The sequence below is a fragment of the Chelmon rostratus genome, chromosome 6, assembly GCF_017976325.1.
Source record: "Chelmon rostratus isolate fCheRos1 chromosome 6, fCheRos1.pri, whole genome shotgun sequence".
Lineage (NCBI taxonomy): Eukaryota > Metazoa > Chordata > Actinopteri > Chaetodontiformes > Chaetodontidae > Chelmon > Chelmon rostratus.
The window spans coordinates 8,086,940-8,114,756 of record NC_055663.1 but is presented as its reverse complement, the minus strand read 5'-3'; the positions used below and the strand labels follow the sequence as shown (position 1 = coordinate 8,114,756).

General features: G+C 41.4%; 1 protein-coding gene across 1 annotated transcript; it reads right to left on the bottom strand.

Annotated features, from left to right (window-relative positions):
- Positions 1-304: 304 nt before the first annotated feature.
- On the bottom strand, positions 305-27,817 carry LOC121607968 (1-phosphatidylinositol 4,5-bisphosphate phosphodiesterase gamma-2-like). The gene is made up of 33 exons (XM_041939044.1): positions 27,626-27,817; positions 21,519-21,710; positions 20,488-20,637; positions 19,442-19,535; positions 19,307-19,354; positions 18,865-18,949; positions 18,625-18,705; positions 18,482-18,525; positions 18,299-18,371; positions 17,054-17,155; positions 16,627-16,745; positions 16,092-16,177; positions 15,892-16,009; positions 14,902-15,070; positions 14,670-14,765; positions 13,756-13,842; positions 13,194-13,354; positions 12,458-12,658; positions 10,823-10,945; positions 10,560-10,740; positions 9,708-9,776; positions 9,503-9,612; positions 9,235-9,331; positions 9,067-9,139; positions 7,832-8,004; positions 7,482-7,584; positions 4,799-5,002; positions 3,926-4,065; positions 3,610-3,718; positions 3,343-3,510; positions 2,291-2,379; positions 2,060-2,181; positions 305-1,955 (listed from the first exon to the last, which is right to left on the bottom strand). The coding sequence occupies exons 2-33, from the start codon at positions 21,700-21,702 to the stop codon at positions 1,913-1,915; spliced, it is 3,702 nt and encodes a 1,233-aa protein (XP_041794978.1). The 5' UTR covers positions 21,703-21,710; positions 27,626-27,817; the 3' UTR covers positions 305-1,912.

The following is a 27,817-nucleotide window of genomic DNA, read 5'->3' as shown; positions in this document are numbered from 1 at the left end:
ATGACTTCTATTAATATCCAGTACTACTACAGTAATTAAATATCCAGCCACTTCAACAGTTATATATATATGTGTGTGTGTGTATATGTGTATATATATATATACAAAAGTAGCATTGTATTGTAGTATTGTGTATGTATGTATGTATATATATACACATACATATACATACATATATATATATATATATATATATATATATATATATATACACACACACACGTATATGTCTATATGCGGAGTATAAACCTCCACCCTGCCAGAGGTGGGATTCGACCCAAGTAAGTAAGATGAAATACAGATATAGGGTGTAGTTCACCGAGCATACTTTATTGACTTAATCCATAAGAAGGTGACAGAGGGATTACATAAAAACTATAAACACTGGCCTCCAATTAAGTCAGAGGCGGTATGACAATTCAAAGTGGGGGTGGGGGGGGGGGGGGGGGGGGCACCAGATTTTTCATATCTGGATTTTTTAATATCTTATATTTTAGTTTACTACTAGTCTTTCATAAAATGTAGCTATGATCATTTTATTTCACGAGTCAAACTATTCTTGTAATGATGTCTTGACCACAGGACATTAAGGCTACAGGTTCAGGATGTGTTACTGAGGTGATTAGTGGAGCATCAATCTCTTTTCAAATGTTTGAAAATGAAATGTAATCGGTTATACACACTTTACTGCATCTGAGAAATACAGGAATAGCTTGTTTTGTATTATCATTGGCTGCTTACAGCTAAAGTTAGTCGCCGTCAGACAGATGTTAAGGAATCACATGAAAATTTTACATGTGGCGATTATTGCACGCACGCACACACACACACACAAGGGTTATACATACTTTGGCTGGTGCTGCTCAGTCTGAGCTTTTATTGGCAATGGAGCAGACACTGCTCTGTGATGTCAGCACAGTCTCATCTGTACTCACGCTGGTTCCTCTGCACCGTGTTTTAACTTGCAGCTGTTGCCATGTTGAAAGGTTCCTTTCATCTGTGGCTTGATTTTCTCTGTTCTCTACAGTCACCTACATTGTGGATCTAGTCTTTTTATGTGAATTTACGCCCTGTAAAGTTTTAAGGTGAAGACAAAATTTAGCTCTTTTTCAGGGAAGGTGACAGTTAAGTGTCACTTGCTGCTCTAACTGTGCCCTTCCAAAAATTTTGGCTGGCATGACGCCTCTGAATCAAGTCCATGAAATGTTCTCATTACATTAAGTCACCTGTTTTCATTAATCTGACCTCTCTTTCAAGGATACAACACATTACCAGGCTGAGAAAATAATGTCACACTGGTGAAAACACACAGCAAAAACAACTTTCATGTCACCAGACTCACACAGTGCCTGAACGCCACATTCCACATCTGTCGTTTCACACTTGAAATTAGACAAAAAAATAATAATTTCAACACACACTCCTTAGTCAATGAACAGTCTGCTGTTCTGCACTGAAACAGTTACTTCATTCAGTGGTCGCTGCTCTTAAACTGGCAATAAATATTCTGTATAGTTTGAGTACAGACTGAATGCAGAATTGTTTGGCACCACACCGGCTGTCTGTTGGGAAATGTTACAACCTCACATCTTATCCCTCATAAAGGAGATACATGATTCACCCTCCCTCAACCTGCCTCACCCAGCCCTACTTAAGTTCATAGTTTCCAGCATTTCCCAGGAAAGATCATACGTTTCTTATCTTAAATAAATATAGCTATTTGAGGGAACATTGGATTTTTGTCATTTTTTGGTATGAAAAAGAAAAATTATAACATGTCACAAATAGAAAACTCGTAATTGCACAGATCACAAATTATTGAGAAGCAGAGGGAGGTGACATTAGATTTGTGGTGGGCATTTTCCATGGCCCAGGCAGGATGGAGGTGGACAGGCGAGGTTCTGCTGAGTCCTCAGGAGTAGTTCTTACTGTTGTTTATCTTCTTTTCTTTTGTCCTGGGACACAAAGAAAAGACAAATAATTAGGACCTCAACCCATTTCATTTGATTTAACCACCATTCATTGGCTTTCCCCCACAGTCTGTGAGAAGGAGGCTAACCTGTGCCTCTCGCTGGAGCGCTGAATGTTGGTGTGTGTGTCGTACAGGAAGGTTTCACTGCTGAGCTCAGACTGCTTCTTCTTCAGCTGGCTGGAGGACGAGTACAGCTCCTCCTCCGCTTTCTGAATGACAAGGGTCACGAGACCACAATCTCAGAAGTGCCTCTAGACTGAAGTCAAGCTGCGGGCATATGTAAATCAACAGTGATGTGTGCTGCGTGCGTTTGCTCACCCCGGCTTGCTGTACATTGATGTAGACCAGCAGAGAGGCTAATTCTAAGTTTTCACTGTAGCCGTTTTTAAGAGGAACAGAGCGGTAACCTGTTTGGGAAAAAAAAGGAAAACATTTAATCAACTCTGTTTGCAGTTAAGTCTGTTAATGATGCTACAATATCAACCAATCACATCAAACTGTTATAAGGGAGTCCTCTCTGCACACTTTATTTGGATCCTGTTGCTTGTACTGTGAGTACCCATCAGGTGCACTGCAGACTACACATCCAGCTTCCATGCTGGGACACTTTTCATGCTCCAGGTTTGCTGTGTGTCAGTAAGTTTGTGGTACTCTGATGAAACACACTTGAATCACACTTGCAATATGGTATGCTGATTAGCAGTGTCAACACATATTGTAAATGTAAATATATGATCCAATTCTAAAGTTGTTGTTTGATTGGGTATATCAAACATTTTTTGAGTGGGAAAATAAGTCTGACACATGTTTTCACTGCTTTGCTGATGTCCGTCCTCTCTCTCACTCCTCTCCTGATTCAGTGAATTAAGAGTTTATTTCAGACAAGTTGGTGGTGATTATTGAAACAGTGGAAAGTCAGACCAGGAAGGTTTTGGCCAGTTTCATTTTGTTGTTTTGCTGTTTGTCACATTTGAATGAAGTACGTTTTATGATGATAAAACAACTGTATTTGTGAATGGAGTCTGGTAGCTTTGGCAGAAAACATTACAGGCAGACCTGATGTTCACTGTGATGGATTCACATTTCGAGGGTGAAAGTAACACTGTATGTCAAATGAAGGAAGAAACATTTGACAGTTTGACATCAATGATTTCTGTCCACTCTTTGTTGTATACAGAATCTGAGCTGTCTCAAAAGGGATAAAAGATGAGGTAAAACTGAGAAGTAATAAAATATTGTGTAGCCTGCCTCTAGGAAAAAGCAATATACAGTAAAATAACACTCTTGCAAGGGCAGTATGACATGAGTATAAGGAGTACAACGAGAGCAGCTCTGGCCCTCTGTGCTCTAAAGCATGAGTGAGTTCCTACCTGAGCGGATGCCTTTGACAGGAAATGTGGCCTGAGCCAGGAAGTTGGGGTCTGAGAACATGTCCTCCTCATTGACCACAAAGCGCAGGAAGGTGAGTTCAGGCTCGTACACGTTGAAGACAACAGGCTCTGCTGGGGCTTTCCACACGGGGTTCAGACCATTATCACCTGCAGCAAGGAGAACGACAGCACCGCTCACTCATCAATTCTACCCTTTTTCCATCTCGCAGGTTCGCCGTTTATCCTCCCCACTTCCCCTTTGCTTACGATAGACGATGGTTTTGAACTTCTCTTCTGTGTGTCCACACAGCTCGATCTCCACGAATGGACTGGCGATGCTGCGGCCAGGCTTAGGAAGGTGTCTGGCAGCAATCACCTGCAAAAGACAAATACAATGCTGTTAACTTCTCTCCTGATCACTGAGCTAAAGGGCATCATGCTCCTCTAACATGATAATGCAGTTTGACATTGTCAAAAGTCATTGTCACAATATTACACTTGGCCCTGAACCTGAATATAATGACCTCATGATGATGACTTGTTAGCCAGTTACTAATAAATGCGTGTTTGTGTTCAGACGTACCCTAACCACAATGTTGTATTTGACCTTCTTCTTCTCCTGCTGAGGGTCGTAGCTATCATAGCGCATGAGCTCCGGCTGCAGCACGTAACCTGTCCGTCCTTTCACACTGAAGAGGGCGCTGTTCAGCTGGGTGTATTTATCTGGGCGGATACATACACATTGTGAAAATCTTAGTGAAACACTCCACATAAGAAGAGATGATGGAACCAAAGTGGTTGCAACAGTTGATTACATCTTTCCGGCTAAAACGCCAGCAAGTGCTGTCTGCTCTGCCTCTCTTCCCCCACCCCCGCTCCTGCCTCAGGACCTCACTGTCCTCTCCGCCTTGCATTTCATGAAAGTTTCCAGATCCTGCCATTCCTCATCTGACTACCAGTTGTCCCTCTGGAGTTAACCTCCACTGGCAATCATCTGACCCTGCTCCTCCCTACACACCTGTCCTTCCTTGCCTCACACCTGTTCCTTGTTCCTTTGTCAACCTCCAGTGAATAGACTGTACAAAGGCCACTTTCCCCTGCTGATATGACAAATTGTCATTGTGTGACTAAGACTGACGCGTGAGTCGAGTAGTAAGTAAAGTAAGGAAAGCACAGGTGTAAATAATAAAATGGATGATGGCTGAATTCCATTTAGTTGCTTCAGTTTTAGGGTTACTTCCACTCCAATTAAAATTCCACTACTATTCCCTTGTCGCTGTGATTTTTGCACATATTCACAAAACTGTTGATATCCAAGACTTTCATAATGTTTAAAAGCAGGTGTGGAAATGGAAAATGGATGGATAGACAAGAGTGCAAGAATTTTGTATGGAACCTGAACGAGTTCCTCTACAATAGTCCTCTCTGGGAGGTCAGCCTGGATAAACTTCTGTACCTGCAGTCTGGTAGTTGAGAGCCACCATGTGACAGCCGCAAGCCCACAGAGGGTAAGGGTCGTAGTTGGAGGACTCCACACGCTGACCTTTTGGGTAGACCCGACTCAGAGCTTTGCGGTTGTACCGCAGGAAGTCTTTGGTGCGGCTCTTTCCTGGGATCTTGTTCTCCACGAAGGAGCGGATCTCTTTGTAGCTGTAGCTGTCTAGAGACAGAGAAAAGAGCAGTGATGGTCAGCTGATTTCAGCTCCTATCAGTTGATGCTGACAGATCGATAAACTGGACTGAAACTGGATACTTGGTGGGTACACGGAATATCTTTGGCTTCACACGTTGTTGGCTGGTTGTTGGTGGCAGCTAGCTATCTTAGCATGTAGTTACTGATTGTGCTAGCTGATGATGTCATAGCTGGTGATGTCACAGACAGGTTTGTTGCGTGCTAAGATGCAGAGAAAGATTGCTTGGTTTGTTGATTGGTGGGTTGAGCATGCAGCCAGCGGTGGCAACGTGCTAGGTAGCAGAACATATTGTTGTTGTAGCTGATGATGTTATAGACAGAGGCAGGTGCAGGGGTTGTTCTGGGATGCTGGGAAACACTGTTGAGCCTCCTATGTGTCGTGGGTCCAGCTGAACAATGTACCAGTTATTGTGGTGATGACCCTGTGGCCTTGCCTGCACTCTTTCACTTACAGACAATTATTGAAACCATGTTGTTCTCTTTAGTAAGGCCGGTCAAGATGATTCAGGCATGGAAGAGCTTCTCAAAGAAGTGGGTTTGCTAATTAGTAGGTATCTGTATGGCTTGTGGAACTGTATTGATACCTGTGACAGTGGCTCGACTTCTGAATGGACCATAGTATTCAGATGAAACTGTCCATCAAGCCAGTGGGTTCAGCTAATGTAGTTAAACCAAAGCAGACAGAAGGCCAGGTCAAGCTGCAGAGTATCTGCTCTTTGCTTGGATGAGTGTGGGTTTTAAAGGTAGTTAAAGGCACATTAGGTCAGAGTTACAGAATGTTGTTGCCTGTCAAAAAGCCAAAAAAGCTCAGCAGATGTGTGATGGCACAGCCTGACACCCACTGCAGGGCCGCATTATTGGTTAAGATGATGTGACTGTCTTGAGTTTCTGAACCATTTAGACTGCATTAATGATATGGTACGAGTAAATGACTTATGTAAATAACTGCTAAATATAGAAAAAGCATAGTAAAACAACAGAGTCACCTAACAAAGACCGTTGTGATGTGGATGTAGGTTATGTATTATTCAGTGCATTTCTAAATTTAGATCGGTGTGACACAGGAAGCTGTCTAGTCTTCAGATCTTTCCCTTTGGTCACATCCTGCTTCTTGCAGAACTTTGAGTTGTGGTGAAAGAACGGTGAAGGCAGATCCTCGCTGAATCAGTTGACAGAATGAAAATGAGTATCAGTATTTAATTTCCATTTCCTACGGATGAATTTGTCCAGTACAGTGCAAAAGGCTTTTTGATCAAACTTTCAAACTCCATATTACACTTTGAAATATTAACCGAAATTCTGCAATTGCATCGCTTATTTTAAAAGGTAAAAAGGCTTTCATCTTCTATTTGAATGGACTCCTTAATTGAAAATAGACCACAAAAAAAAACAAAAAACACCTGTCATCATAGTTTCACTGCAAAACCAAATGCACTGTTTTCTCACTGGTCACCTGTATGCTCATTACATTGCCTATTATTGGTCTTAGTCATGCAAAGAGTTTTTTTTATATATTACAGGTAGTCATTGTGCCATTGCCTGTCATGTTTTTCAAGCCTTTTCTAACTGGATTCTGACACACAGATGCACAGATGTGCCTTTCTGTTCTCCCATCTCTTCCCCATCATCAGAAATGCGACATCATTGGTTCTGCACAGATGTACAGTTGTGTGTCATCTGCATAACTATGGACACACAAACTGTGCTCTCTGACGATTTCACCAAGTGGCAGCAGACGTATTGCTTTGTTATAGACAGTCATAGCTTCTTTCTTATATATTACAGTGAACTGTGAGCCCAGTTGTCGTCCATTTTCTTTCAGCTGCTCGACAGATTCTCGTGCTGTTGTTAAACCACGGGGAGATTCTGTCAGTCGACCTCTTTTTAACCTTTGGTGGAGCAACAGTATTAAAGGCAGGAGTCCTTAATGAGTCATACTTTATATTTTTTCCATACATACAATGTTTCTACATATAAAGCTTGTTGTGTGAATTGTGTGAACAAAATAATTCAATTAATGTAATTGGCAGAGTTCAGCTGTGGCCTGAGTCAGGTGTTAATTACACATAGATGGGGAGAACAGTGAATGTAAATTGTATCAAACTTTCTCCAGAGGTCTTTGCTATAGAAACTTGGTCTAATCATAATCAAAATATTTCAGTGTCTAAGACTAAGATATGTGGAAGCAAATCAGAGTGTAGTATGTATTTGTAAATCTTCTTTCATGACGGGGGGTCAGGAGATCTGTGGCTGAATTACAAAGCTTAGCAAATCTTACAAAGCAAACTCCTAGCCTGCTCTAAATCACATTAAGAGTATAGACTGCTTGCGTTGGAGTATGTTTTCACTGTGAAGTTGTGGTAAAGTTCGTCCCTTCGGGCCTTAGTTGCACGACCGCGTTGCTTGTGGTCACAGCTGCTCAGTATGTGTGTCTGCATGTGTTTACCAAAGCGGTCCTTCTCCTTGCTGCGTGGCTGACAGTAGACCACCAGGTCCGACATCTCCATGGCAACCTCTGCCTTCTTCTCCACTTCCTCCTGCTGTCTGATCTGAGATTCGACAGACAAACAGTCAGTTCCTGTTTGCACAGTCATACTGACGGACCACCGGTAAAACACGTCATTGTGGTTATACAGTATGTAGGCTGTTTCAGTCATATACTGGGCTTGGATGTAGTCACAACTAATGTGATTATATACATATAAATAAAGTCGCAACATGGTTTAGATATCAATCTAAGTTTGAGGTGTGCTCTACCACCACTACATATATTGTGATATGCCATAAGATACAAACCTCTTGTTCCCTGTTGTATTGCTTGCTCATGGCTCTCTGAGTAATGTCCCAGGCCACCTTGTACCATTCATACAGCTCCTCTACAGAGCCTGCTGCCAGGTCAAACTGCAGACTATCCTGCTCCATGTCCTGCAGGGTCAACACGTGGGGCTTCCCATTTTTACCAATCTTCACTAGAATCAAAGAGACGAACAGTGAGAGAGAGGGTGAAGAGGGATGCACAGCTTCTATACTTTTCCATATTTTAGACAATTCATACTTGAATCCCATTCTAAATTTTGGACTCAGTCCCTTGACTTTTACAGATTAAACCACAGGACGCCACATTCATCATTACAGCATGTGCAACACTCAAAAGGCAAATAACATTTTTTTTTCATGTGGGAATAAGCTAAATGGCATTCAGAGAGAATTCTCAGTGTGTCAGGATTAACTCTCTAACACTACACATATAACAGCTGTGTACACTATGCTCAGCATAATGATGAATGATGTTTCATGTAAAAATCATGTCATTGGAAAGCCGTGAGAGCTTGTGCACTTTGCCCCCATACATGCTGTTGTGTGTGAGTCCCTGTTTCCTTTAATCTCTGAAACAGAGGTAGTTCATGCAAAGTTAGCACAACCCACACTGGCCGCATTTATGGGAAATAGGCTTGGTTGAAATCTACAGGAATTTTCCTTTAAAGGTTTCCTTGGTCTGCATCTCTACTGTGAACTGTGCAATAGAGGCAAAATGTTGCCAATCAAGGCAATTAATCAGGCTTTAGGGGTTTGTGACCACTAGTGGAGCAATGCTTTACTAACAAAAAGGGAAACTTGCGAGTACATGCACAAGCACGGGTATGATGCAATTCACACTCCAGTAATTTCATGCTATTCTACTGATTGACAGATTGTGGTGGTGGTGTCAGGAAATGTAGCAATGTTCTAGCAAAAGGCAGGAAAGAAGAAGATGTCTATTCTTCTGTTGTAAAAGGGTCATGAACATTGAAGGCTAAATAAAAATGTCAAGACTTATCCGATGTTGGTTTAGTTGACACCCAGCTGCAGTAATATTACTTTGATTACGTAGCAGTTGCTCTTTATAGCTTGCAAGCCTTGCTAATTAGCTTTTTAACTACTAGGAAAAGCAACATGACTGTTGTGAGGATAGTGGAAATTTCTGTCTGTGGTGAATGAGATATATGACTGTATGTGAATGTCAAGCATGTCCAGACACTAAAATAACTCACAGTTTTGGATGTTGCACTTGGAGATGTCCACAACACCCTTACATAGTTCACCCAGTGGGTTGTCTTCCATGTCCTGTTCACACATCACAAACACACACAGATTATTCTCAGTCAGTCTCTATGCAGACGAACCTCCACTCCAACTGTGACCTAAATTCTAATCTTCACCTGGTTTTTGCTGTCAGGTTTGGTGTTGTTGGACACTTCCTCTACATAGTTAGATGGGAAGAACAGCTGCACCTTTCCACCGTGGTCACCTTTCCGCCTGTAGTGAGTAGAATATGGGGGGCGATGAACGGTACAGCCAAGTCTTGGCAAGTATATGCAGATGAACATGCAAGATGCAGCGGCATAGAAGGGTCTAATCTCTAAGGTATGTTAAAGAATCATTACCAATCCTTGATATAGCTGCCCATGTGTGTTTGTGTGGACTCACCATCCATTGCTCTCCTGTGATACATTGTGTATCAAAGCTCCTTTACTGAAGCTGAGCTCATCTGGCCTTGTAGCTTGGTAGCCATACACAGCCCGAACTGTACTTTTAGGCTAAAGTAGACAAACACACACAGTCACGAATGTCGAAGGAAAGCACACAAGATAATGGCCAGCCAAAGCTGACAGAATATAGTTTGCATACACACCAGTGAGGGTTCAATCTCATTGGGTTCCACGTATGTCTTCATCTCGTAAAGGGAGGCACAGTCTTTCTCCTGTGAAACACATTCCACTGTTAGACGCCAGCCATCGCTTACAACATGTTATTGGGTTTAGAGGCATATATTGAACTGATATTGGCCTTAAATGTCCAATAGTGAGCAAATAAAAGGTGACTAGGATGTATTGAAGACTATTTTGCAGGACAACAAGATAGAAAATGTAAGTTCGACAGCTTTGAAGACATTGGAGGGTGTTTGTTTTTAAATTCTTTTTCATTTTATTTTTTTCGAAAATATTTTAACATCTACTTTACTAAATCGACTGGCACATTTTCTACAGACATTCGTGGTTCAGAGATGATGAATGTTAATGACTTAAGTGACCCCAACTTTTAGTCTAATCTTTTTCATCTTTAGCAGGTTGACACTGTTAGGTAAGAGTAACAACTATTGGATGGATTGCCATGAAGTTAGTTTCAGCTGTTCATGTCCTCCTCACCGTGAATTGTAATCATTTTGGTGATCTCTGACTTTTCTTCTTAAGCAATCATCAGGCCAAATTTTCAGCTTGGGCAATACTTTGGTTCATGACCAAATACCTGCAAAGCTAATGATTCTTATCAGCCTCAGCTGGACGTTCTGTTCAGAGATTATTAGCAAATGTCCGCATGCCAACATGCTAAACTAAGAAGTTGAACATGAAATAGCTTCAGCTTTACAATATTTCCGGTGGATTGTTTATAAAATTAAATTTATTATGTCTCCATTTTTTCTTTGATTACTACAGTGATGCTCAACATTTTCTCTGGCCTTCGTCTGTCTCCTCCAGTAACTCACGGTGCTGAAGCGGTCCACCAGCTCGGGGGTGACGGGGTAACGCAGCTTGATCTTGCGATAGAGTGGCTTCTTCCTGAAGTAGTTGACCAGTTCCACCAAGCTCTCAAACTCTGTCGTGGTGCCCAGCAGGTACATGTTGCCCTCCTTCTGGATCCGGCAGTGTTTTACCTTACCATCACCTCTGAAAGAGGGAGAACTTCAATTTAGAACAAAAAAACACACAAAGCAGTGAAAGAGGAGTAAAGTCGTAAGTGTCACTGCACCTGAATGTGATGGCGAAGGAGTCCGGTTCTCCTTCTCTCTGTCGGATGAGGAAAGCTCCATCTCTGGGAATCCTCAGCAGGTAATCCTCTGCCTGACCTCTGCTCAGGTTACTGTAGAACCACCTGCACATCACACACACAAACACACACAGGGACAGTTACATTGTGTGTGTGTGTGTGTGTGTGTGTGTGTGCGCGTTTGTGTGTGTGTGTGTGTGTGCAAAGACCATTGTCAAAAATACTGCATGTATACACCAGTATTCACACAAGTATTCAACTACATTGAGTATGGTGGTGGTATGTGTCAGATGACATTACAGCATGCTGCTAAGACAAAAGAGATGTTTTTTCCTTTCGTGCAACAGAAGCGCATTTAAATGGAAAAATGAAGTGAACAAAGAGAGAAGGGAAAGAGTTACTATGCGTCTGTGGGTGTATGAGAGTGAAAGTGAGAAACTGAACGCATCTAACAGCATGTGCGGCTGATTCAGACACAGAGGTAAAACTTCACCAAACCACTACAACAGTATCAGCATGAAAACCATTGCACCTTCACATTTAGCTCTGTATATATACATAGTGTATAGAGGGATTAGTTGAAGTGCTCTTCAGTTGCTTGAGACTGTTCTGCAGTCCTTGTTGCACATGAAACCTGATTAAATCAAACTGTTTGAACAACAGGTTGTAATGTACTCGACACCAGCTCACTAACAGTTACATGTACACCCTAACATGTCTTGATGAGAGTCAGATGAGGAAATAAATATCTAATTTCCGGGTGTCCAGAGACACACCCACGACACGTTTAGCCTAGCTTAGCACAAAGACTGGAAGAAGGTGAAAAGATAGTGAATCTGATATTCCTGGTAATGTTCCCAAAGTATAAAAACCTCATTCAAATTCTCATGTGCATTTGTACAGTAATGCACACAACATGATAAATAACTAAATAAACTAAGCCTTGGTACAGAGCCAGTTTGTCTTGTGGCTCAAGGGACTGTGTTTAGAAAAGGATAATATATATATATATATATTTTTTTTTTTACAAACTAGCCAATATAGTGTTTTAACATTTCTGATTTTAGCTGCCTTTAAAGGGGAATTCCTGTAATTCAGTTTACACATCAAAGTCTGTTCACAGATCTCAAGGAGTCATAAAATAAAAACTGTAACACTTTCTGTCCAGATGCTTGTGGATGCAGTATTTTGTTATAGTTCAAGTATGAAAAATATGGTAAATCCGAAGGATAAACAAGTATTTTGATGTGTGAAACCTGGTAATGAGGAATGGCCTCCAGTGGTAAGAGTGAGGCTGCATGTTATCTGTACATCAGCAGGCTGATTTATTCAGAATTTACACTGTTTTTTATGCTGCTGGGAAGCTTCCTCGATTATATGGATAATGTTGTTTATTCTGCTGTAGCATTATGTCCACACAAGGTTCAGATTTAAATATATAAAACATGACACTACATCCGTCTAAATGTTGGGGAACACAGAATAAATGCTTTAATTAAGAAAAATTATATCAAGGCATCATAATTAAGTGGTATCTTACATCGTATAATGCATTTTATCATGTGTATCTAGCTCCTTGTAATGTATGGGAATGGGTTTATATACAGTATGACATACCCTTCACGTAGATGTGGGTTGGGCGGCGGCACGGTGTCGGTGAGGCGCAGTTCAAAGTCTTGGCAGCGCAGCGGGTTTTCTCTGTAGTGCTGGATCAGAGCGTACACGCTGGGAAAGTGCAGGTTTGGCGTCAGGAAGTAGTAAGTGTGTGACCCATCAGAACCCGAGCGAATGCGACAGTGCTGGACCCTCCCACCCCGCCTGAAATGCACAAAGAAAACGCGTTTACAGATAAGGACATTTGCTTTAAAGCGATTACGCAATTTGTGAAAGCAATAAAAGTAAGAACATTGTAAAATTTGCACTTTCTGAGCTTGCGGTGGTTTTGCCTTCGCGGGCTGGGTTTTCGGATATAGTTTGGGAATCAAAATACTAAAATTTTTTAATCAAATTGGAAACATAAAGTGAGTTTACACATGACAACAGGATGGTGCAATGCTTAAAAGGTTGTCCCCAGACTGGTTCCACACTATGTCCCCAAATGGTGCCATACTATTCTAAGAAACATGGCCATCTTTTCTTTCTCAAGGGCACACCGCTTTGACTTGTCACATACAGTATCTGAACCAAGAGGATCGACGCAAATACTAATACTTCATGTGGATTATGCCAGCATGGCTCCTCAAAATATGGCTTAGAAATGCAACAATGCAACAAAAAATTTTCACACAAAAAATCTACAGTCCTCAAGCTTTTGGTTGGGCTGACCACAAGATCAAGAACTTGGATGTGGTACCAGAAGGAGAGGGTGAAGTCTGTGACATAGGTATCACTCTCTCGGACCAAGAAGGTGCCATCTCTCCCCCCGATCTCTGCGCAGTAATCGTAGATCAGACGCTCGCCCATCAGCCTGCCCTCCTTCATGCGGCCATGAAACCAGGACTCTGTATAGTGGTTCTGAAAAAGATGAGCAGCTTTTTTTCATATGTACACATGATACAGTATCTGTTTAATGTAGGAAAATGATCACTGTATATATCATACTGTACATCATTATCAGAATTGTTTCTCCCATGTTGCTTTTGTGTCAGCACTGGGCCTAAAATCCACGATTAGCCTTTGATAATAATAAAAATAACAATTATAATATTATCATAAAATGACTTCAGTTGAATGATTTTTTTATATATATATATTGACACCTGCATTGTTTCCATCCATGGGTGCTGTGTAACACTCTTCTTCTTCTGTGCCTTTTCTTGATGCTTTGTGCATTACCAGCACCAGCTGACTGATTTGACATTGAAACGATGCCATAAAAACTTGCTGGTAAACTTTCCCCTCTCTCTCTCTTTTACCTTCCTGAGATCTTCTTCCTCCTGCTCGTACTCCTCTGCATAGTACAGCTTGTCATCAGAGATCACACAGTAGTGCTTGTTCCATCGCTGAGAAAGGGAAATGAAAATTTACATGTTTAACTTCACATGCAAACAAGCCGCTCACACAGGGAGCTTTTCAGAGCAACACGCCATAGTTTTACTGAAATGACTCACTGAAGTTCAAATATTAAGTATTTTTTATATCAACAAGGGAATCCCAGCAATGACACACATACCTACAGGAAGTGTAAGATGCTAATTTTCAAATTAATAGTGACGTTTCAGGGATAATTATCCTCTATAGAATCAGCAGGGGTGCAGTATAAGACTGGAGCTACTTTTGCTGCTCCAACTACAACAGATATCATTTACAAGTGTGTGTAGCTCTAAACATTAGAAAAAGGTCACATCAGAGAAACATAACTTGGGATACCTAACCTAAAGTGTGACATGAAGGCAGTTTTAAGTAGGTGCATGAAAATGACAGTATATTGTTTGATCACGATGAACACCGATGCACCGTCACCGCTCGGGAGGCTTCACTATAGGAGGTGTGTTGGCCAGCACAGCATAACTATCACTGACACACCCACTGTAACACCTCCTCTCCCACTTTTACACAGTGGTCGTTTATTTTCTATACTCATGCTACACTGCTGAGCATGTTGGAAATGACAAACTTTTTAAAAAGACCTACATAATCACCACACTTACTTGTAAACTTTGCTTTACTTGCATGCATTTTGCCTTCAATTCACGTTTTGCTTATGTCATATCAAATACTTCACCTGTGGTTTCTAGTCGACAACCAGCTTGAACACAAAGCAGTCGAACCTGCCAGCATTAGGAGCCTCAGGTACCTTACCATACCCATTTGACCCCTCTACCAGTACCTGGTCCACAGGGTCCCAGATCTCCAGGTCTCCCTCTTTCTGCCCCTTCCTGAAGTCTTTAGTGATTCCTGCTCCCTCCACACTGAGCTTCTTGTGCTGCACATGGTCAACAAGGAGAGCACAGTCATGGCCTTTAGCAACGGCAACAAAACAGAATAAAACCTTTTCTCATTGATATACCAATTGCAATGACACAGCAGTATATCTACACACACACACACACACTCAGTACCTTGAGTATGATCTTGCCTTTCAGCTGTGTAGGTGAAGGTAGCTGCTCAGCCATCTGCTCCACAGGGTCAGTCAGCAGTTTGTCTCCAAACACTTCTTTGAAGATTCGAGCCATCTGACGCTGCTGCTCTAGAGGGCAGTGCTCCTCTATGGACAGGATCACTGGGAACCTGAGAGCAGGAGGCACGGTTATCAAGATGCGTTTGAGAAAAATGCATCAAGATGCAAGAAAAGAAAGAAACAGACAAAACAAGGGGCCAAAAGTGGCTCATTAGCTTTTCTTTAGTCAAAAACATTTTGCAAAATGCTGGGAACCACAAAAATCATTGGGGATTGAGTTTGTAATGTTTGTAATGGTTTGAACTAGTTCAATGACTGGAATAATATGGGAAAAAAAATAACACAACAAAATTCTGCAGTTACAATATAAGAGTAGATACAGTAGGGTGGCTAAAGAAATTACATGCAATCCCCAAATAATATGAACAACAATGTGAATGGGGCTGAACAAACTGAATACAAGAATTTAGAGCTGCAGTGATTAGTTGATTAATCAACTAGTCGATCAAAAGGAAGTTAACTGCCAACTATTTGCTGATCAATTAATCAATTCTGTCGCTTTTTAAGCAAAAATGTCTTCATTGCCAGGGTTTGCTGTTTCCTTTCGTTATTTATAATCTTAAATGTCACTCTGGGAAATTGCGAAGAGCACTTTTGAATTTTTTTTCTAAAAATCATAAATGTTAGTTGCAGCCCTGTAACAAAATAAATCATGAGATTAACACTTTTATCTAACCAGTGATATTGACATTCAGATGTGACAACGATCTGGCTAAATGAGGTGAAAGAACATAATGTTGTTATACATAGATTCAGTATCAGCCGGAAAGACAACTGTGAACGCTCTCATACAGTGTGTGCGTGTGTGTGTGTGTGTGTGTGTGAAAGACACACACATACAGTAGTGACAGTGTTTTTTTGTGACTCTTACTCTGATGCGACAAAAGCGTGATCGTTGATGGCTTTGACCACATCCTCAAACTTGATCTTGGTCGTCCTGGTCCACCCGTGGTAGATGATTGGCTCCCCGGGCCCTTCCCAGCAGTCCACTGGACAGATCAGAGCATTATTTATCCAGCTAAGAAACATGCATGATCTAAGTGTAGCACAGCGGGGATGTTACATACTCACATTCAACACAGCGGCATCCCAGACGCAGACAGCGTACATAGGCCTCTGTGGACGACTCGCTACGAAGCTGGTCACCTGTCAGGTAGCTGTTGAAGAACACAGGGAACATGCTGAGTTACATTTATTTCACAAAATTCAAACCATGGTCATGTGTTGTCGCCCTGCTATTGACATCATGTATTGGTCCTGATAATTCATATTAATAAATAATTAAGAAATGCTTTATAACTCCATTACTAAGAACACCTTTAGTGTTGCCAAGTCACTTAAAACCACTCTGGATCTAACTTTCTAAACTCCATCTCTTCTAAAGGTGGAAATGTTGATAAAGTCATTTAGTGCTGTGTTTCCTGCCTCCACTTTGTGTCTTTCGAATGGGTCAAACTCCACTGAGCAGCTCTGGTGTAGGGTTTCTGCTTGGATTGTGTTTTGGCAAAATAATGCCAACATTGTATTGAAATGATCAATCACACAGTAAAACTGTGCGTCACTATACAGCAGATAACTTGAATAGCGTGTGTGAAGCCACACTGACGTGTTGTGTGAGGAGCTGATCCAGTAGTGGGACAGAGGGTTGTTCATGTCCAGGTTGCTGATCTCTGAGAACTTCTCGTCCCACACAGAGTTCTCCTTGGAAAAGAGGAAGCTGAGGAACTGGAAGAGGACAAATGCACAAATGAGACGCAGCAAAGCTTTCACTAGTATTTTTCAAGCCAAACAGAATTTTCACCATACTTGTAACACGTCATTCTTGTGTAGGCCACTGAACTACCTCCCTACAAATAACTATTTAGTCATTTCCTGCCAACTTCAGTTCAGTGTTACACAAACTGCAGAGGAGAGGCTCAGAATGGCTGATGTGACAGTGAAGTACGCCAATGAAACGCTTGCATACGGTGTCACAGTCTGCTACATCTTCCATCTCTGTCACACACAACACGTGCAGGCACAGAGCAGAATACCTCGCTGACGGTGAACTCGGGATCATTGGTTTTTCTCATGGTGTCGTCGATGAAGGTGGTCATCAGTTCTCTGACCTGGTTCAGATCACTGGCCCAGGGCTCCTGAGGGATGAAGGGGCACAGAGAAGAGAGACAGTACAGCAGTCGTACAAGCTGCCATTGAATTGCTTTCTTATCTGTGCCTGTCTTGAAAAAAGTATATGATGTTTCATTCAAACTGGCAAAAATAAATATAAGCTATAAACTAAATTGTGTCTGTCTTAAAAAATCCAAAAAATGACAGGAGCATCTTTTTATCTTTCCACCGCAAAGAATCTGCTCTCCAATGAGATCATATCTACTAACTATAAATAAAACCAAGCGTTCAAATGGAGGTAGGATGTGGTTAATAAATTATTTACTTAGAATTTGATACCAGAAGCTGGTACCTAAAGTGATGATGAATGGTGAATATACATAACATGGGGGAATATGTACAGAAAATGTAAAGAAATAGGTAAAGAAAACAGAATTTGAAAATATGATAATGACACTTGTAATTTATTTATTTGAGACTCAACCATGTCCCACCATCGGCCACAACTTGGAGTTTGGGGGTTTGGAGTACCTTAGGGGTTAACTCTGGGCACTATAATTTCATCTCATTACATTTTTATGCTGATGGCACTCAGCTACAACCTTCCAGTGAAGCCCACCGGCTTTGCACGCTGCCTGTCCCACAGAGCTGCTGCCAAAAACTGGACGCCAAATAATTTTCTTCAATTAAATTCTCATTCATGATTAAACTTGTTTGCTAAAATCTAAAACATTGCATCCCAACTCAAATCTCAATTACCACATCACTAAAATAAAGTCTTAATTTTATTAACTAAGAAAACTGCAAACACTCCACTGTCCAAGTTAAATCAGAAATATAGATCACACAGCTGAAACAGACTTTTTATCACTATAGTTATGTAAATATGTATATGTGTAAATGTAAGTTAATTGTCATACTGTTTGCATGCAGTCATAATATGGGTTGAATAATTAAATTATGGTTCATTTTACTGCAGGTTTGCAACATGCATTATTAATTATTTAAATTATTTGGATCACACAAGTCTAAAACACAGCCAGAAAGGGCTTGAGGGAACAGTTGTTTGACAGGCACAAAAGAGCAGGTAAAAAATGAGTCAGACATGCAAAGTTTCACCAACAACTCTCCTGTCTGGTGTACTAATCATTCACCGTAGCTTCTTTTACCTTTTGCTGGTAGATGAGGAAGCGCTGGAAGTCATGAAGCAGAACCGCTGAAGCATCTGGTTTATCTGTGTTTCTGTATAACGGAAGAGGGCAGACACTCAAACCACGCTCACCAGCTTCAACGCGTTTTAACAAGCTGAGTTTCATTCGCATCGGGGGAAGATGAGAGAAACACGAGCTCACCCCAGAATAAATGCGCACGATTCCCTTTTGAACTCATCGAGGATCTGAGTTTAAAAAACAAGATGAATGAATGTGCTGGATAAACATATGTACAAGAACAAATACAGTGTACATTTACTTTAATGGGATCAAGTCAGCCTCACCTCATTCTGTTCAAACATTATGTGGTTGTACAATTTATGAAACTGCTCAAAATCCAGCCGCTCTTTCTTTGCTCCCACTTCCTGCGAAAGCAGAACATAAAAATGAGTGAGCTAACGAGAGCGGATTTTTTTTTCTAAATCAGGTCACGTTAATATCTGTTACGATAGATGGGATGCATTGATGTGCATTAATTCATGACACACAACAACAATGAGGATATGGCATGGACAGGAGAGTACCAGGAACTTGTCTTTGAGAACACGGGAGCTGGGGGCCTTGTAGTTGAGCAAAGGAAGCAGAGCCTTCAGCTCCTTCATGGAAAGGCTGGGAAAGACACACAAAGACACAATGCATCGTGTGTACTGACGTTTATCATAAATATGATCCACAGCGCAGTCAAGGTGTGCTAGTGTGTGGAATGTTTGGAATATGATCCCTGAAAGTTTTCACCACTTTTACAAAAGCTGTGATCTTTCACAGCAGCCACAAAGTGCAACAAGTTCCTGCAGGTTTTCTCACGCTTTTTTCAAACGCTACCTTTGAGGATGCACCCGGTACACTAGAATTACCACCTCACGGTTGTCTGCCTCCACCAGCCAGAATGGGACAGACAGACTGACAGAAAGAATGACCAAGTCGTATCATACTACTCATATATATAAATAAATATATATACAGTACCTGTTTGTTTTGGTTTGATTGACTGAATACATCTGCTTTCTGAGCCAACTGGAGGGAAAATAACAGAGAGGCATCAATGATTGGATGAGTCTTCATCCTTAATAATTGTGTGTGTGTGTGTGTGTGTGTGTCTACCTCTCTATGAGAACCGGCGTTGGAGCTGCCAGTGTCTCTTGCCTCAGCAGTTCCAGTCCTATCAGCCATTTTTGTGCCTCTTCCACAGAATCAGCTGCACAGGAACACAGACAGTGTGACTGTACTGAGCAGACATTTATCACTGTGGGATGATGAGCAGTGGATCTGCTCTTAAAGCATAAGGGACAGATCCGCTCTGTTGGAAACACTCTGCCTTTGAGTTCTCTTTGTTCACGAGAGGAGAGTAGTTCAACATTTCAACACACTTCCTGGTGCACTGAGCAGACAATGTGAACACAAACTATACTGCACCAAAGCACTTGATCGAATGGAAAATAAGACAAAGTGCAAAGTGCAAATGGAACAACTAGTCATACTGTATCAACTGTTAGGTACCTGTTCTGCCTCTGGTCTGATCCAGACCTAACATCACTTTCTTGGTTTGCTCAGTGCTTCATTGTGGTTCACAGAGTAGTGCACCTTGAGTACAGAACTCCCACCTAGACACGTACTAATTTTCATTTTGGGTAAGTCTTTTAAGAGAATACTTCAACATTTTGGTAAAAGTGCTTCATTACAGAGCTGCTGTACAGTTAACGTAGCTCAGCATGAAGCCTGGCTTCTCCAGGCTGGCCTTCTCTGCCCAGAGTGCATGTAAAAACACACACACCAGGTTCAGGTTTAAGGTTGAGTTAGGCTCAGTGACTGTGCCAGTTTAACATAAATCCAAAATCTGTGCACACCAACCATATCTGGCAACCCGCACAATAGCCAAATAACAGACGTTCTGGTCGGATGGATAAATTCTCTTAAAGTCAAGAAATAGCTCTAACATGTAACTGCCTCCAAAATGTTGAATTAGTCCTTTCAGTTGCAAAATCAGCATACTGGAGGTTTTCATTCAGAATTCTGTGGTTGGCCTTCAAAACATCAAGCATATCCCGGACCTACAAATGAGCTGGAGTTTAAACAGAACACTACAGAAATCCACTTTTCATGAAAGGTAATTCCAAAACTGAGGACAGAATCACACATGAAGCCCTCACCTCCCAGACTGAGGGTGTTGAGAACAAACTGGGAGCCGTAGAAAATTGTGAAGCAGGTATTTTCATCGTGTTTATCCTTGCCGTCTTTAAAGCGCTCAAAGTCCTTGGAGTTCCTCCCTGGACGAACCTCTCTGATCTCAAACAGGTCCACTGAAAGACAGCACACATTTTTGGTGGTTATCATTTTTGAAGGAGGCAATTAGGAGTGTGTCCCTGGGGAGTTGTCTCTCATTCTTGGCTCTGATTCAGTTTCACGCATTTTCAGATTACTACTATAGTTAGTGTTCTTTAGGGCATGGATATTTGTATAATTTTCCAAAATGGCAACATGGAATAGCATGCAACAAACATCCTTCCAGATCCCAAACTGGTATAAATTTGGATGTTAGGTTTGTAACTAGCTGAGAAAATGTGGCGTAAAGTGACTTTTAGTTTGCAGGGGTTTTCTTTATTAGCCTGTAAGAGTTCTGCCATTAGGACAATACAATCATGGTGAAGTTGAATGAGAGGTGCCCTGTAGAGTTTTATTGTGAACAAACACTCCTGTGTACTTTTTTCCGCAAAACACACTGTGTGCATTCTTCAAATGTGACAAACCTGTTGAGAGCATTTCCTTCCTCATACATATTGGAATATTTTGAATCTTGCGTTTTTAACATTCACATTTGCTAGCTTGGACTCACCTTCTTCCTGCCTTTGCAGGTGCAATAACATCTGCTGATCAGTGGAAAGAGAGTGAAACTCTTGGCAGGAGTCTACATCAAGTTGCCTCAATGCTAATGTGCGTGCATGTGTGTCCTTGTTTTTTGTGTATGATACAGTGCAAAAAAAAAAAAAAAAAACTGCTCAACGTGTAAAAACAACAACAACAACAACAAAAAAAAACCTCCACAGGGCACCTTTAAAGGACTATAAGTCATCAGTAATATATCAACTAGTCAATCAACTAATTTTGCAAAAGCTTACCAGCCCAGGGGTTTTAATACTGAAGAGATACTGTCACTGTATTTTAAAATATGCTGCATACTCACAGACACCATCAGTCTTGTCGGCGGTGCGTGTCCACGCCACCTGCCGGGTCTCCATGATGACCTGCACGGTGAGCCGCTCCGCCTTCTGCCGAAACACCGTCATGACGACGCCCATCTCCATGTCCCGTTTGATCAGAATCTTCTTGTACTCCGTCATCTCGCCCTGCTGCCCCCAACAAGCCATATCTGCAGCTGAGACAGGCCAAAAAGGAGACGCAGCTCATTCACCGCAACTACTGCAACTGCTGCTGAAGGTGTAAAATGTTTATATTATGAAGTGCTACTGAAATTCTGCAAAGTGAAATCAGCTCCATGCAGCTCAGTCTGCAGGAGAAGTTTTATTCCTCTCACCTTTCAAAAGATTTGACATGTTGGAAGCTTGAAATTACACTGTCTTTCACATAAAGGTCAGTTAGCTTGTAGGCACTACTTATCCTATGAAAACAGTTGTACAAGCTCTGGATGAGCTTTGTCAAGTCCGAGAAAATAACCCTGGTGATGTCATCAGGGTTATTATGAGGCCAAAAGAGTAATTCTGCATCTTTATAGTGTCCCTTAAATCAACTGGTCATTCATCAATACATGAAAAGCAAATGAAGTTAAGCCAAAGAAATGTTTTTGTGTCCTCTGAACTTTCCGATCAAGTTTTGCTTGACATTATTGGCAAAACAAAAAAATTCTGGTCTTTTGCTCTTTTATTTACAACGCTAATGTGCAACACACCAACATGTTTTGGAGGGATAAACTCTACAAACTGGGTCTACAGGGTTGTGCAGTTCCAGGTTCAGCATTGAGCATCAGAGGAACGTGTTATTTCGCAAGCACTAATCCACCATTTCTCATGTACTCATGTTACTGGTTGTTTAAAAAAACTGCTTAAGGCTTTTGGCACCTTACACTAACACATCTAGCAGCCTGAGAGTGAAACCATCTTCTTGTGACACATCAATAGATCCTGCAATGGCCTTAAAACATAATCAAGCTTCCCCTTGCAGCACTTTAAATCAAACTGAACTGTAGGTCTGAAGGAGTCACAAAAAACAGAGTTCAGCGCGGAATGATCTCAGTCGTAACACAGGACAGAGGTGAAAAGGAAGCATCTTATTTCATCATTATTGTTGAATAACAGTCAATGGTGTAGATGAAGATGTATCACTGAAACATCTCTGTGTCTTGTTTCTCACCTCTCATCAGTATGTGACAGCACATTTGTTTTTTTTATAGCAATGTCATTTTTAAAATAGATCAGATTTATTTATTTAAATGTTAAACCTCAATTCTCTGTTTTATTACATGATGGTGAAGACAAATTGATTTAGTTCCTTTTCTAAATAACAGAGTGTGAAAATGTCCTCCAGAAGATTATGCAACATTTATATCTTTTGAAGAAAAATAGATTGTGAAAATGGGTGAAAATATCAAAAGGAAAACACACACACCACAGGTACCGTGGACCACAAACTATAGTATTAAAGACATTCTTAACTTTCACCTGTAATTTCTCTGATAAAAGCTTCATAGATGAAGCCCGGCCTGCCCACCTCTGCACTCTGCTACGCTAACATAGGAGCTGATTAATTGATTGATCTCTGCCTGACACATTCTGGTTTTGGCAGAGGAGAGAAACCAGCAGCTGATTCAGAAACACAACATCCTTCATGTAGATCTTCACTGCTTCCAGACTTCACCACCTCTAATCCCACTCTAGCTACAGAAAGGTCCAGTTGGTGATTTCGTAGAATTGCTTGCAGGCACAAACTGAGCTGTATGATGGCCCGTTAACCTCTCATCACTGTGTCACATCCAAAGTATCTCTATTATTGCTTTTCACTTGAAGGCAGGTGAATGTTTCACTACTATAAATTCAGTGGTATTTAAATTTTAAAAGCATGTGGGGGTTAAGATATGAGCAGTTACTGCAGCAGCACAGAAATAAGTACAAATAACTACATAAACTTAGAAAATAGCAAAAAAAAAAAAGTTCAGTTAAAAAGTAGATAAATTCAAAAATAAGAATAGAATTAGATAGGAACCGACACAGAGCAACTCAACTCAAAATTACAATAGCAATTAGGCAATAGCAGTACACATACAGTATCCACAGCTGGTGTTGCACTTGCACTAACAGTGAAACATCACCTCAAGTAAAGTGACATGGTGGTGTGATTGGTAGCAGCAAGGAAAGGAAAGTACTGTACGTATAAGTAACTAAAAGTAGTAAAAGTCAATGACACCGTCAACTACAACAGCATAGAGTAAAATATTGTATGATTATAAATAGATAGAACCAGTAAGTATTACTTTAGTTTATTAGTTATTACATTTCACAATTTCGTATTCTTTTTCTTATAAGATTCAATTGGTTGTTATTTACTGTTAGTGAGACAAAACAAGACATCTGAAGATGTCGCCCTGGGACTCAGGGAATTGGGATTCTAATTTTTCACTGTCTTCCAATATTTCTTTGGCCGACAATTAATTGCTGGAGAAAATATCAGCAGGTTAATCCATAATGAAAACAATCATTAGCTGCAGCCCCAACCCTGTTTATGACCAGTGTCAACAGGATGTTGATTCATTGTTCATGTGCTGGATCCTTTAAAAGTTTTGGTGATCCATCTACGATCATCTCTTTATTCTACCCAACTTGCTAAAGCACAGATAGCTCTGAAAATCCAACTAACATGCAGAACGGTGGACTGCGATGCTTCACATATAGATGCTGCTGCAAAGAAGCTACGAATTATAAAACGTGGATGCATCACACACATCTCCAACCAGGCAGCACAGAAGATCTTTACAATCAGTACAGTTTCAAGGTGGAGACCCAAGATTAGTGTCACCAACTCAGCATCTGACCAAACATGAAATATGGTCACAATCCCCCCCTCTGTTCCTGAGTTGTGGAGTTGAATAGACAGAAGGTTATGAGGTCACAATGACGTTGACCCTTTGACCTTTTGGATAGAAAATGTCATAAATTTATTGCTTGAGACATTTGTGTGAAATTCTGTCATAATTAGAGAATGAATTCTTGAGTCATGGCTAAAAACATGTTCTGTGAGGTTAAAGTGACCTCGGACCACCAAAATCAAGTCACTTCATCCTTGAGCCTTAAGCCTTTTCTGAGCTTTCACATCCATGAGAATGGGACATGTTTCAGTGTATCCTCTCCAGCTGAGGGCCATTAGAACGATCACCCACTTTTCTTCACATACGACAGCAGTATTAATATCAGATGCAAATATTAGAGCTCAGATACATATCTTATTATGACCAAGCTCTCGTTCTGCCTCAGTTCATTTTATTATTATCAGTCTCTTGCCTCTGTTTCAACACATTCACTCCTCTATGTTAATCATTAATTTTATGTTGTACATACTGTATTAGTATATTGCTCGATGATTATAAGGTGTATAAGACAGGAGTTGGTTTTAAAGAGGACGGGTGGTTTTGATATGACGTACTATCCCCTGGTACGGTGCATTCTAACGGCTCAAACAGAGTAGGAATATGTAGTGCAGTGATAGTGCCAGATAAAAAGAGTTACTGAGAAATAGTGTGTGCGCAGAGTTGTGGAGCTGAGAGGAGTGCTGAAGGGTGTTCAACCTGGTACGCCGCAGCACCTAATATTTAACTTGCAAATGACCGGAGATATCAAAACAAGACGGTGACACAGAAAGAGTTCTGTGGAGTTTTAAATATCAATAAAAAAAGGCGCTGTGGAGAGCATAGAGAGGAGAATGAATGAGTAAATAAAGATGAGACGACTTAATAAAAAGAATGAATGCAAAAAATAAATAAAAATAAAATAAATCATTTGGCACCAAGTTGCCTCTCTTCATATCAAGATGTGATTGAAAAGAAATATACACTTCAGGTCCAGGGAGGATTTCAGAGAAAATGCTCTGATGCACCTCATTATAAAAATGACTGCATAGTTTCACTAAATTTAGATTAGACTGCATTAGATTCAACTTTATATTGAGTACAAGTACTGACACAACAAAATGCAGTTACATTAATAGTAATATAGAGCTAACACTAATAAATGTCAAATCACATGTTCATTGTGAGAACATCTATTGCCTTCCTTCTCCTACACTAATGCATACACTACAAAAACCTGAAACTGACATTACTACCCAACTCTTGCCCCGGTTTTCCTTGCTGAAACCTTTACCCCTGTGAAGGGATTGTCCCCACTGGGATCACTGCAGCCTTAATTAGACTACCAAATGTAATCCTACTGATGCAGCAGTGATAAATAACACACACACTGTGCCCATACAGCCATATGTGTTTATGTCATGCATGTGCAAACACACACGCTTCAGGAAAACCGGTGTTTATATGATCTATGGTGCTGTGCGTGAACATGTTTGCTCTGTTGGTGCTTATGCTTATGTGCACACACAGCTGCAGGCCCTCTGGTTAGGCACAAAAAGATTGAATTTCATGCTGGGTGTCAAATGGTCAAAACTGCCCTAACTACACTGGCTTCAGGCCACAGGAGTAGATGATGCAGTGGTTACAGTCTCACCAGAGTGGCCCTGCAATGACTTTTTTATATATATTTCTGTGGGCTAAACTTAGTGTCACCACAGTTCACTGACTGCAACACCACCACAGCGTCTTTTTTCTCTTTTTTAAGGCGAAAGTAAACCGAGCGTTCAACACGATATTAATGCGCCTTATCAACATTACAAATCAAAAGTTGTAAGTTTTGATTTGTAAGTTCATTACATGATTTTAATTAAAAGTAATTAACACTGCATAAAAACACTGAATATGAAGGTGGAGGAAAGAAGACAGCAACGAGAGCTGTGGTGCATGTCCCGGTGTGCCAGCTCTTTTTCTTGTGGCGGAAGGATCGCTTGGAAACACACAGCAGTTATGTCCCACCTCTGCTCCTCAGGCTTTTTAGCGTCTTTTAGCTATCTGCTTTTGTTTTTACGAGCCGCTCGCTCTCAGCTCTCGTCAGCGGAGTTTCCACCGACAGGCAGCTGTTTCGAGCTGGAAGAGGAGCTGGCCTGCACCGGATACCCGGTCAGAGAGGGGCTGGTGGAGGAAATCAAACAGTGAGCGGGGAGACAGTCACACGCTGCTCACCAAACGGCTCGCCGGGGGCTAACGCTAACCTCTGTGTCCACGTTTGAAAGCGCGGATACTCGTGCTAATGCCGGGCTACGAGGTAGAGCGGCTTTGCTAGCGCCCCGCAAATGTGTTAGCCAGAGCAAAGCTGCCACGAAACCTGAAACTATTGACCGGCGCAACCGTTTTCAGGATATGAAAACACTTTGACGAGCCTGCTGTTAATGTTTAGCTCATTATTCAGACGTTCAGAGTCCCTTGTTTCTTCCGTTATGCCAAACAGCAGTGCGGACTACCTTCATCAGAGAGAGGCTCTTCATACTCGGTGCTGAGCCGCGTTCAGTGGCTGTTCCCCCTTTTTTAAACAGCTCGTGAAGGCACCGTGATCAATGGATCCAATCCATCTAATGTTCCATCAATAGACAAAACTATCTCAGAACCAAACCAAACTACAGCCTCCTAAATGACCACACAATTGAATCAGCACCTCTCTAAAAAAATGAGTTTTCACAAAAACTGTTCCTGGACCTTCATACGTGTAGGATTTACTGCAGGACTGCCGTGTTGGACTGTATAAACGCACATCTGAGCGCACAACCAGAGCCAGCAGGAGGTCACTCAGGCTTCACACCGACCGCTTCTCGTTCAAACCATAAAAACAGAAATGAAAACTCCTCCAGGACTGACACAATGATGCGCTATAGCTGCAACCTTGTGTCACCATATTGCTTTTAGTTATACTATCTATTTTACCTGTTCCCCCCTAACTAAATAAGCTTCCATATGGTTCCACCTGTCAGAGTGCTGGCAGGATCAGGGTGGGAGCAGCAAGCCGCCTCCTGCCTGCTGCCTGCGCGCCTGCAGCCGGTGCATCAGCGCCGTGACCGGCCGCAGGACCGCAGACACACATCATCTGCAGCCCGGCTGATACGCCGCCAGCAGCCAGCGGATTTCCCCTTCTGACTTTACTCTGACACACCACTTTAACGCGATCTCAAAAGGCATCAACTTACCTTTACAAGTGAAAACGATTCTGCCCAGCTGTGCAAAGTTGCCGCTTGTTTTCTATCTGATCATGATTTGAAGGTTATGAAATGAAGCTGGAGAGGATGTAGAGTGTTGACAAAAAGACCAGCCGCAAAACGGTCAGTTCCTCTATCTGTGTGTACAAGGAAGTAAAAGTTAACTTGCATTATAGCCATAGC